This window comes from Pistacia vera, unplaced genomic scaffold, assembly GCF_008641045.1.
Source record: "Pistacia vera cultivar Batoury unplaced genomic scaffold, PisVer_v2 Contig52, whole genome shotgun sequence".
NCBI classification, from domain to species: Eukaryota; Viridiplantae; Streptophyta; class Magnoliopsida; order Sapindales; family Anacardiaceae; genus Pistacia; species Pistacia vera.
In genome coordinates, this window is record NW_022196357.1 from 1,138,949 (window position 1) to 1,151,758 (window position 12,810).

The window sequence follows — 12,810 nt, forward strand, 5'->3', positions numbered from 1 at the left end:
ATGAAGCAGTACTGTTTCTGCAAATATACTACTCAAAACAATTGAACTAGATCCGAGCTAACAACTAAAGTCATTTATCATATAATCCCTTCGCAGTATAAGTTCTAAGGATCAATTCCTAGTTTTGTTTCGCATTTGATTACCTGTCAACTACGAATTTGTTTCTTCAGCCTTTTGAGTTGTCTAAGTTTCATTGCTATTATACTTTTCTAAAATTAAAGATTCACTTCCACCTTGTATTCCTCTCCACAATCACATTTCAGCACATAGGAAAGTCCCTATAACAAGCAGAAGCATCAATTAGAATATGATAGTTTGATATAGAAAAAGTAATCACACGTTTACTAGAATTCGGAATTACTTTTAGCAAATGGAAGGCAAAAACTTTCCCAACCGTAATTGAGTTTGACAACCATGAGCAACAAAACCCCACTGTATTAAGAGTTTCATTTTAGCCACCAACTGAGGACCTTTTCTTTTTAAACCTTGCTTTGGTCAAAAACCAAAGGCCATTTCAGGTTTTGATCAAGTAAATCCTAAAATACTTTAGTTTCTGTATGATAAAGAAAAAGCTACCAACAGTATTTACCTTGAATTGCTCAATTTGGTCCTTTAGGCATTCCCAAAACTCAGATTCTCCAGCCTTATCTGATAGAAGATCTGCGTGTTCCTCTTCCAAGGTCTTTATATCCATTGCCAACATCTCTGACTATAGTTACCAATATTTAAAATAAGAAGCCAATAATTAGTTTCTACAAACGAGTATATGAAATAGAAAACTAAAAGCCACCACTCACCACTCAACTACTATCCAAAAGATATGGATGTTGAACAATATTTCTATTGGGCAACCTGATCTCTCCGCAAAGAAAACATTATATTCGGCCAATAGTTGATTTCATTCTATAGTGATAATCTATGCACAAGCCTAAGGGCAATCACATGAAAACATTTACATGATACTGGTTAGAGAACTAACCTTCAATTTGTTTGCCCTGCACTTCACTTGCTCAAAGGAATCGTTCATCTAAAAACATGTCCAAGATTAGCGAATGAATATAAGGGATTGATAAAATTAGAAACAACAGCATACAAGTAGTTTCCCGTGAAGAATTAGATCCACTTGACTAGGAACCAGATGTATTGACAGAGTCACATGTAAGTCTTACACCACTGGGAAAAGCAGAAAACATTTAAGCTTCAAAAGAAATTTTCCCAATAAGGAAGGTAAACCGAAATGCAAAAACAGTCAAAACATTAATTCAAGAAGCACTTTCATCCACTCTCAAGATAATTAGTTTTAGGTACCTAAACTTATAAAAAGATTCAATCCAAGATAATCAAGTGACTTACGTTAGCGTCACAAATTTAAATTGAATTTACTCAATGAACATCAATGTTTTACATGCTACACTTGGAATTCATACTCTGATCTACAATCAGACAAATAAGAAAACAGCTTTTCACTTGATGATATACTTTACAAACGATGAATGGAAGTAAAAAATGTAACTTTTGGCATTAGCCAAGACTGGAGACAAAAATTTAGCGAATTGAAATTAAATCGAAGCAACAAACTCTTTCTACACATATAAACTACAAGATTAAGTCACCCGAGCCCCGATCGGGAATTAGTCTCATACCTTTGGGTGTGGGGACATCTCGAGGCTTTCACCCAAAAAAAAAAAAAAAAAAAAAAAAAAAAGTTATTGAAATCGAGACATGGTCCATCTACCAACTAGGAAAAGACATATACGTTCAGTTAAAATCTTGCTTAAGTAACCTTTTTGTTCTCCTGAACAAGTTTTAATGTCTTCTGTGCAATTTCGTCAAGCTTGTCTTTAGCAGAAACCAAATTGGCCATCATGGTCTCCCTAGCTTCACTGCTCTGTTATCCCAAAAATTAATTAGAAAATTGCAACACCGTATATCTAATGATATCAATAAAAGTTATTTACCTTATTGTCCATGAAGTTATTGTTATCAATGCCGCACTTCCCTGCAAGAAAAGTTAAATAAGATGAAAAGAATAATATTGTTTCTGATTAATAAATTTTATGCATCAATGACTACAGTTCAGGTCAGAGTTATCAGTTTATATAGATCACCACTCATCATAAGAACATCTTGCAATTTTGAGTTAGCTCTTTGTGATAAAATTCTGTAAACAAGACAGGATCTTCCCTTATTTCTCTTTCTCATGTATGTCACAACTCGGTATCATATATATAAGATTTTGTGCTTAGAAATCATATGAGCCTTCCCTCTCTATAATGCACACCTGCATTTTGTTGTACAGTTACAAAGTTCTTAGGTGAGGCCCAAACTTGGAAGTGTTTAAATAAACATTGTTCTCTAAAAGCCTACATTTTCAGTAAAAGGTCCTCAACAGACATCCCCTACGGCTCTTGGAGCAGAAAAGTCTTGCCCCTTAAATATGAACAAACCTCCCTAGCTGTCCCTACCACTGGTAATTCAGATCTTTCATTAAGGGATGTTTGATGATCTTTGCAAAAATAATGAAAAGCATGATAACTACCCAAGTTTCTGACTAGATTTTAAGCCTGCTGATTGAAATTGACACATAAGTAATGCAAAGGTCTTTCCAAAATATTCGCTTACTGTAAAGCAACCAGCAAACAATTGTAATATTAACATTCACCTTCTGGATTAAGGGAAATTTTGGTATATTGGTATACAAATATTCAATGTCAAAGTGTTTATCATTGGACTTGTTTTAACATAGTAAAGTTTCAAGGTAAATAAAAAACTAAAAGTCATCAACAACTTAACATTTGCTCGGGAAAATTGTATCAAATCCCAAATCACCAGTTCATGGCCAAAGCCAACTTGTTCCTTAAAATCAAGTACCTTCAGTTTCAGCCATTTGCTCATCACTTTTACCTTTGACCTGAATGATTTCTAATCATTAGAATTGCACAAACTTGATAATCTTAAAAGTTTTATCTATACACTATAGTGAAAAGTAGAATAGATGATAGCAATACAGAAGAAACCATAAAACCCTATTCACAGTTACATGATTATGAATTTGCAGTTAAAATTAAAATTGCATTGCAACAAAAATACATCAAGAGGTTGAAGACAATAGCAAGATCTAAATATCTTTAGTACACTAGAAATACAAAATTAGGTTGGATGTTGTGCCAACCTTTAAGCATACAAGAGACTACATAAACAAAAGGGATTTCTAAATTACAACAAATTGATCATGCATATATATATATAGGCTCACTTCTCCCTTTTTTTTTTTTTTTTTTTTTCCTCTCCTTCTTGGCGAGGAAAGAGGCATGCATTAAAGAGAGATGTATCTTTAAGGATGTGTGTCTACTACCACATCTTCAACTGTGAGACATTATTGCCACACCCATCATCACCACTCAAGCAATTCCAATTATCAAGGAAGTGGTATAATCTGAACAAGAAGCTCTTAGAGCAATACAGAAAGATATCCAACAAGGAAAACTGAAGACCTTTGTTACCTTCAGCTAGTCAGTGAGAACACGTTGGATCCTAAAGACTAGATGCACAATCAATTTATCATAAACATGGAGAGTCAATATGTTCATTCCTTCTATTTCTCTTATTTGGAGCACATACATTTATCTTGAAGAGAAATTAAAAAAGAGGTAAATCAATGAAGTTAACAAAAGATTTAGCAAATGAATACCGATTTATGCTCAGTCATTTCTCTAGTCCTGTCAAATTCGAACCAGTCCTACATAAAATATGAATGAGACCATCATCTGCAACTTAAAATTTTGAAAATAGAACAGTGGATTCAGATGAAGAGGCTCATGAAATATAACCTGTTGTTGCTTTAATTTCAACTTGATAACCTCTGCAACTTGAGTATAGTAAGCTCTGTTGTAGTTAAGAAATTATGGCAATAACTGTCCATAGCATTCAGTGAACTTAATCAATGCAATATATTCTTAAATATTACCTCTTCTCTGCTATATTTTTAGATGAGCTAACTCTTTCTTGTTGTATAAGCTCCATTGTCTGCGCATTTAAAAGAACAATGATGAATCAAGAATATACACCCTGAGATTGAAGAAACATATTCTTCAACAACCCATTTCCCATAGTAAAGAAGAATACATACAGAAACAGGAATTCCCCACAATCAGATATTATAGGATTATGGCAAGTTAGGGTAGCAACAAAAATATTATCAGAACATAAGATCTATTCCAGCCCATAAATTATTTTATAGTATACAACATGAAAGATAGTTGTGCGGGAGTTTCTATCAGTATGTCTAGCTCTTCAATTGTGTAAAACTTCTAGCCCAAACGTTTTACCAAGCAAGTATGGCAATAAAATAAAAGAAAGTGCACCATCCGATAACAGTAGTTTTTATCAATTCAGGTTTACTGTGCAGGTGTTCTCGTTCATGCAAGTAAGCTACTCAAGGGTGAAAAAAAGGAAAAAGAAAATGTCCCATAACAGGGATATTGTAGGCTTCCAACTAGAGGGTCATTCCAGCTCCCGCACAAAGACACACAAAAATAGATCTCACCTGGTTAAGGGTGGACGAATCAGACTCCAGAGAAGCAATTTTTCTCTGTTTTGCCAATATTTGTGCACATATCTGACCCTTTTCCTTGTTCATCTTCTCAGCTTCTTCTCTCAGTAACTTTGTGTCAGACTTTGCTGTAAAAATAGTGGGAAACAGCTCAGCCAATCAAAACAGCTACTATAAAGAACTAAATCATAAATACAATTGTTTCCACAACTCTATAAATGGATTGAATCTACATAAATGTATCAAAATCATCTGAAAAATTGTATCATGTGGATATTAGAGGTAAAAGGCCTCTGAAAGCAAATTCAAATTCCTAATATCACTGAAAAAATTGTCCTAAATTTGCAGTGTACACAAAAAACTTTAAAGTACTAATTAATGGAGACATCAAACTCAAGGTAATCCACATGAACATGCACAAGATTGATGTCAAGGTAGATTACAATTAAAGCCCCAAAAATACCTATACTGGACTCTTTTTATTTTCTGTCAAGGCAACGTAACAAAACAACCCGAGGATGCATTCCGAAGTAATTGTGGTGCAGCTAGAGAAATTTACAAGATTTGATTGAAAGAATAAAAGTCTTCTTTAAAATCAAATTTATTTAATTTAAAAAAAAAATAATACACACACACACTCACACGCAAAGCGTACTAATTGAAGAACTTTTTTAAGTGTTTCTGAAAAAAAAACACTTTTTGGATGAAAAAATAAAACTTTATATTGAGAGCAGTTTCATGAGCTTTTACTCAAACAAATTTTTTTCTACAAAGCCATCCTAGACACACCTATATACAATTTCAATAATCAAAAGAACTTTTCATATGAATCTCATAGTATTTGATGCAATGAATAAACCACTATTTTGAATTTATAAAGAAAAATAAATACTAGGAGTACTTTCCAAAGAAGCATTAGATAAGTGCTTTAGTAGAAACATTCATTTATAAGAAACACATTTTAGTACTTCTCAGACAATCAATCTACCATTCTTGATCAGTTAAACCGATTTCAATACTAATATACATGTAAGCACCAAAATTTTCAATTAAGCAAAACAAATTTCAGTTTCCGATTACAAATTAGGATCCTCTCCTAATCTCAATTTCCATGAACTTTTAAAATCTAGAGAGGATTCTTCAATTTCACAAAAACAACTAACAAATTAAAATTCATTTCTGTAATAATCAATTTATTTTCAACAAAAACACAAACCTTAGTATAGAAGATTGACCAGAACAAGGTCATTTTCTATTAATTAATACACTGGTATACGCACCAAAATTTTAATTAACCTAATAAAATTCAATTTTCAAGTAATATTTAGAAAAATACAACAACTACATTCCTTATCTGCAATAATCATTTCATGTAACATAGATTGGCCAAAAAATGAATTCGTCTTTAAAAAATCCTTTATGATGCTAATTTCAATTATCTGATGCAGTTCAGTCTTCAATAAAATAACTACCAAACAAATTCCATTCATTTCAAACAATCATTAATTTTCGAACAAAAGAACACATCTAAAAACAGCACTGGCCAGAAACAGGTTGTTTCCATCACTAACCCCCCTAAATTCCTTCCATTTCATTCATTTCGAACTAACAGATAAAATTCAGTTCCAATTATATCATAAAAGCACCAAAAAAAAAAAAAAAAAAAAAAAAACACAAATTGACTAGAAACGAGGTCGTTTTCTATGGAGTTAATTGTGGTGATCAACACTTGCTATTCAACCGTGACCTTCGCGGTCTGATCCTCCACCTCTGTTTCATTAAGTTCAATTAAAAAAAAAAAAAGCGTGATGAAAGAGAGAGAGAGAGAGAGAGAGAGAGAGAGAGAGAGATAGAGATGTGAACCGTTCATTGACAGCGAAAGTTTTCATGTACTATAAGTACTCCTCCATCGTCTGCGTCTTCTCGCTATAAATTGTAGATTCGGAGATATTAAACAAGAGAGACCGTTAGGTTTTTGAAATTGAAATGTGAATGTCGATTCAAATTTGTTGGAAGAGGGAGGGTGACTGTACCATACTCCGTTGCATGTATCATAAGTCAGTGGTCATTTATTGTATATATGAAAAAAAAAAAACAAAATAACAATTTATAAGTTACAGTCTTCCTTTTTTTTTTTTTTTTTAAATTTAAACAACTTACAAGTTCAAGTCTTTTTTATTTTAAACGACATTAATCCAAGTATAATTAATAACATAGCATAACCTTCTTCCTTCTATTTCTCTTTTATTGGAGCACATACATTATCTTGAAGAGATTAAAAAAGAGGTAATCAATGAAGTTAACAAAAGATTTAGCAATGAATACCGATTTATGCTCAGTCATTTCTCTAGTCTGTCAATTCGACCGTCCTACATAAAATGAAAGAGACATCATCTGCATTAAAATTTTGAAAAGAACAGTGGATTCAGATGAAGAGGCTCATGAAATATAACCTGTTGTTGCTTTAATTTCAATTTGATATCCTCTGCAACTTGAGTATAGTAAGCTCTGTTGGTTTAAGAAATTATGCAATAACTGTCCATAGCATTCAGTGAACTTAATCAATGCAATATATTCTTAAATATTACCTCTTCTCTGCTATTTTTTAGATGAGCTAACTCTTTCTTGTTGTATAAGCTCCATTGTCTGCGCATTTAAAGAACAATGATGAATCAAGAATATACACCCTGAGATTGAAGAAACATTTCTTCAACAACCCATTCCCTAGTAAGAAGAATACATACAGAAACAGGAATTCCCCACATCAGATATTATAGGATTATGGCAAGTTGGTAGCAACAAAAATTATCAAACATAAGATCTATTCCAGCCATAAATTATTTAGTATACACATGAAAGATAGTTTGCGGGAGTTTCTATCGTATGTCTAGCTCTCAATTGTGTAAAACTTCTAGCCCAACGTTTTACCAAGCAAGTATGGCAATAAAAAAAGAAAGTGCACCATCCGACACAGTAGTTCATCAATTCAGGTTTACTGTGCAGGTGTTCTCGTCATGCAAGTAAGCTACTCAAGGGTGAAAAAAGGAAAAAGAAAATGTCCCATAACAGGGATATTGTAGGCTTCCAACTAGAGGGTCATTCCAGCTCCCGCACAAAGACACAAAAATAGATCTCCCTGGTTAAGGGTGACAATCAGACTCCAGAGAAGCAATTTTCTCTGTTTTGCCAATATTTGTGCACATATCTGACCCTTTCCTTGTTCATCTTCTCAGCTTCTTCTCTCAGTAACTTTGTGTCGACTTTGCTGCAAAAATAGTGGGAAACAGTTCGCCAATAAAACAGCTACTATAAAGAACTAAATCATAAATACAATTGTTCCACAACTCAATAATGAATTGAACCTACATAAATGTATCAAAATCATCCGAAAATTGTATCATGTGGATTTTAGGTAAAAGGCCTCTGAAAGCAAATTCAATTTTCTATAACATGAAAAATTGTCCTAAATTTGCAGTATACACAAAAACTTTAAAGGACTTTAATGGAGATATCAAACTCAAGGTATCCACATGACATGCACAGAAAATGATTATAGTCCAGATAAGTTTTAGAGTGCTTTCAAAAGCTGCACCTAATTAGCAAAAGAACTTTTGTTAATCTACAATAGCACTCTGAAATTCATCCACTGTTTTCCAAAGCAAAACATAAGGTAAAAGGTTTTCAAATCACTTAATTTTCAGTTAATGACCATTTGAACAAGATTGATGTCAAGGTAGATAACAACTAGAGCCCCAAAAATACCTGTACTAGACTCTTTTAATTTTCTGTTAAGGCAACGTAACTAAACAACCTAAGGATGCATTCCGAAGTAACTATGGTGCAGCTAGAGAAATTTACAGGATTTGATTGAAAGGATAAAAGTCTTTTTAAAATCAAATTTATTTAATTAAAAAAAAATACACACACACTCACACTCACACTCACACACAAAGTGTACTAATTGAAGAACTTTTTTAAGTGTTTCTGAAAAAAAAACACATTTTGGATGAAAAAATAAAACTTTATATTGAGAGCAGTTTCATGTGCTTTTACTCAAACAAATTTTTTTTCTACAAAGGCCATCCTAGACACACCTATATACAATTTCAATAATCAGAAGAACTTTTCATATGAATCTCACAGTATTTGATGCAATGAATAAACCACTCTTTTGAATTTATAAAGCAAAATAAATACTTGGAGTACTTTCCAAAGAAGCATTAGATAAGTGCTTTAGTAGAAACATTCATTTATAAGAAACACATTTTAGTACTTCTCAGACAATCAATCTACCATTCTTGATCAGTTAAACCGATTTCAATACTAATATACATGTAAGCACCATAATTTTCAATTAAGTAAAACAAATTTCAGTTTCCGATTACAAATTAGGATCCTCTCCTAATCTCAGTTTCCATGAACTTTTAAAATCTAGAGAGGATTCTTCAATTTTATAAAAACAACTAAACAAATTAAAATTCATTTCTGTAATAATCAATTTATTTTCAACAAAAACACAAAACCTTAGTATAGAAGAATTGACCAGAAACAAGGTCATTTTCTATTAATTAATACACTGGTATACGCACCAAAATTTTAATTAACCTAATAAAATTCAATTTTCAAGTAAATATTTAGAAAAATACAAACAAACTACATTCCTTATCAGTAATAATCATTTCATGTAAGCATAGAATTGGCCAAAAAATGAATTCGTCTTTAAAAAATCCTTTATGATGCTAATTTCAATTAATCTGATGCAGTTCAGTCTTCAATAAAATAACTACCAAACAAATTCACATTCATTTCAAACAATCATTAATTTTCGAACAAAAGAACCACATCTAAAAACAGCACTGGCCAGAAACAAGGTTGTTTCCATCACTAACACACCTAAATTCCTTCCATTTCATTCAATTTCGAACTAACAGATAAAATTCAGTTCCAATTATATCATAAAAGCACCAAAAAAAAAAAAAAAAAAAACACAAATTGACTAGAAACGAGGTCGTTTTCTATGGAGTTAATTGTGGTGATCAACACTTGCTATTCAACCGTGACCTTCGCGGTCTGATCCTCCACCTCTGTTTCATTAAGTTCAATTAAAAAAAAAAAAGCGTGAATGAGAGAGAGAGAGAGAGAGAGAGAGAGAGAGAGAGAGAGAGATTAAGAGATGTGAACCGTTCATTTGACAGCGTAAAGTTTTCATGTACTATAAGTACTCCTCCATCGTCTCGATCTTCTCGCTATAAATTGTAGATTCGGAGATATTAAACAAGAGAGACCGTTAGGTTTTTGAAATTGAAATGTGAATGTCGATTCAAATTTGTTGGAAGGAAGGGAGGGTGACTGTAGCCATACTCCAGTTGCATGTATCATAAGTCAGTGGTCATTTATTGTATATATGAAAAAAAAAAAAACAAATAATAACAATTTATAAGTTAACAGTCTTCCTTTTTTTTTTTTTTTTTTTAAATTAAACAACTACAAGTTCAAGTCTTTTTATTTTAAACGACATTAATACCTAAGATAATATAATAACAAAATTTGAATTTAAAAAAAAAGAAATCCTCACCATAATAAATTGTTAAGAACATTAAATTTACTGTTGTGAGTAATAAATATTACCAAATTATCTTTTCTACTATTTATTTTAACACCTAAAATTTAATAAAAAAATTATTTCTGTTATTTTTGAAACCTTTGGAGAATTTTGTCATTATATATACCTCAAGGATAAATTCATTACTCTTTGAACTCAGTTTTTCATTTTTATCTTTTAATTTTTTAAAAATTAAAATACGATAAAAAATTTATTGTATATATTTTTTTAATTCAAAAAAAAAAAAATAAGAGAACAATTAACAAGTTAACGGTCTTTTTGTTTTTTTGTTCGGTTTTTTATATTTTAATTTGAACAAAATTAAGATACGAGAAACAATTTATTTACAAGTTAATGGTTTTTTTTCTCAATTTTTTATTTTTTTATTTAAACAGTTTATAAGTTTTAAGTCTTTTTTTTAACACAACATTAACCTTTAAGATATAATACAATAACAAAAATCTCTTGAATTTATAAATAACAGAAATTCCTCACCACTAGTAAACTGTTAATGAACGTTAAAATTTATACTGTTGTGAATAAGTAAATATTACCAAATTATCCTCCAACTATTGATTTTAACACTTAAAATTTAACAAAAAAATTATTTCTGTTATTTTTGAAACCTTTGGAGAATTTTGTCATTATATATACCTCAAGGACAAATTCATTACTCTTTGAACTCAGTTTTTTATTTTTATCTTTTAATTTAAAAAAAATTAAAATATGATAAACAATTTATTGTATATATTTTTTAAATTCGAAAAAAAAGAGAACAATTTACAAGTTAACGATCTTTTTTTTTTTTTTTTGATTTTTTCTATTTTAATTTGAACAAAATTAAGATATGAGAAACAATTTATCTACAAGTTAATGGTCTTTTTTTTCTCGATTTTTTATTTAAACAATTTACAAGTTCTAAGTCTTTTTTTTTCAACACAACATTAACCCTTAAGATATGATACAATGAGAAAAATCTCTTGAATTTAATAAATAACAAAAATTTCATACTGCTAATAAACTGTTAATGAATGTTAAAATTTATACTGTTATGAGTTATTAAATATTACCAAATTATCCTCCTACTATTTATTTTAACACCTAAAATTTAACGAAAAAATTATTCCTATTAATTCTGAAACCTTAGGAGAATTTTGTCATTATATACCCTTTAGGGAATGTTTGAATCATATAATGTTTTATTATATATAATGCTAAAATATGCTAGACTCACTAGTTTAACTTGAGTCTATCATTTAACTGTACAGTTTAATAGTTTAATTAAAACATGCTAGACCATGCTAGATAGTGCTTGACTTGATAGTCTAGCGAATTCCGGCTACTTTTGTCCTTGTTATTTTCATTATGACAATTAAGTTAAGTTAAATGGTTTTATAGTTAAATATTCAGTAAAACCTCTATATAGTGATACTCTATATAGGAATAAATTTTATATAGTCATAAAAAATTTTATTTCCAATTTAGGATAGATATAAATAAAAATAAACTCCATATTGTGCTAAGTTATAATTTTTATAAATCGTGTCTTAAGGAAAGTTATCTCCACATAGTAATAATTATTTGTATACTGCAAAAATATATATACTATATTACATTCAAGATTTAAGATAAACTTAAATATTTATCTAAATTTTTTTTGGAATAATTATTTATACTTTATAGTTGTTATCACACCTTTTAACTTGCAGGTACATTGTTCACTGGCATAAACATCTTCTTGTTAAAGTCAAAATATTTCTAGCTTCTCAAATATGTTTAGAGCTTTTTGACATGAAACTTTTTGTATTTTCATACAATCATTCTCATGATTATTTTCATTATTTTCTTATCTAATTGTAGCAATGATTTATTTTTCAGTTAAAGCATACATAACTTGTTGCTCATTTAGATAATTGAGGAAAACATTAATATCTATTCGATTAGTATAGTGAAGTTGTCAAATTTGATCACTCAATTCTACGACGACTCTTTGATTCTCTTCATCTATTTTATTTGTAACTTACAATTCATCGATATCAGAGTCCTAATTTTGGAATTCTTAAAAGAGTTAGAAATTATTTGTGGTTTCACATCAATTGCCCATACATGAACTGCATTTACAATTACGTCAAGTACACTTGTCTTTACTGATTCCAAAACACGATGTTCTATATATTTCAAAAGTAAGCAATTGAATCATTGAATTGAAATCCTAATACTATGAAAACATGAATTAAAATCCTAATATTGTATTACTAAAATATGAATTATAAAATAAGAAATTTTTGTAACTGTATCTCTATTAAATTATAACATTATTATAGTAATAAAATTAGTTAGTTTCATCATTATAACTATAGAGAGGTTTTACTGTATCATTTAAACATTTTTAGAATTAAGATTAGTAAAGATAACTATATTTGAGAATATTTCAAAAAATTAAAACAAAATTTTGTGAATAATTTTTTTTTTTTAACCTATACATTTGAAATTTTGCCCTAAAATTCCCCAGCCATATATAAAACTTTTAATGTTGTAGTAAAATCACCATCTATTTCCCAAGCCTTGTCGCCATCAGCCATACACCACCGGCCGCAACACCGAAAGTCAACGAATAGCACATAGTGGTCGTGTGTCAGCAAAAGCGATTTCAACC

The 12,810-nt window shown here is 30.3% G+C and overlaps 1 protein-coding gene across 1 annotated transcript; it reads right to left on the minus strand.

Annotated features, from left to right (window-relative positions):
• Positions 1-144: 144 nt before the first annotated feature.
• Positions 145-9,800, minus strand: LOC116106628. Its single transcript, XM_031392986.1, has 11 exons — positions 9,734-9,800; positions 4,547-4,680; positions 3,968-4,026; positions 3,831-3,885; positions 3,692-3,739; positions 2,872-2,911; positions 1,959-1,999; positions 1,784-1,888; positions 980-1,027; positions 590-709; positions 145-278 (listed from the first exon to the last, which is right to left on the minus strand). The coding sequence occupies exons 1-11, from the start codon at positions 9,759-9,761 to the stop codon at positions 216-218; spliced, it is 741 nt and encodes a 246-aa protein (XP_031248846.1). The 5' UTR covers positions 9,762-9,800; the 3' UTR covers positions 145-215.
• Between the last annotated feature and the right edge of the window lie 3,010 nt (positions 9,801-12,810).

Excerpts from the sequence above, each read along its gene's own strand:
- LOC116106628 (XM_031392986.1), bottom strand. The coding sequence starts at position 9,761 with ATGAAAACTTTACGCTGTCAAATGAACG. Across the intron at positions 710-979 it reads GCAGGGCAAACAAATTGAAG|TCAGAGATGTTGGCAATGGA; the intron begins GTTAGTTCTCTA and ends TGGTAACTATAG. Across the intron at positions 279-589 it reads ACCAAATTGAGCAATTCAAG|GGACTTTCCTATGTGCTGAA; the intron begins GTAAATACTGTT and ends TGCTTGTTATAG.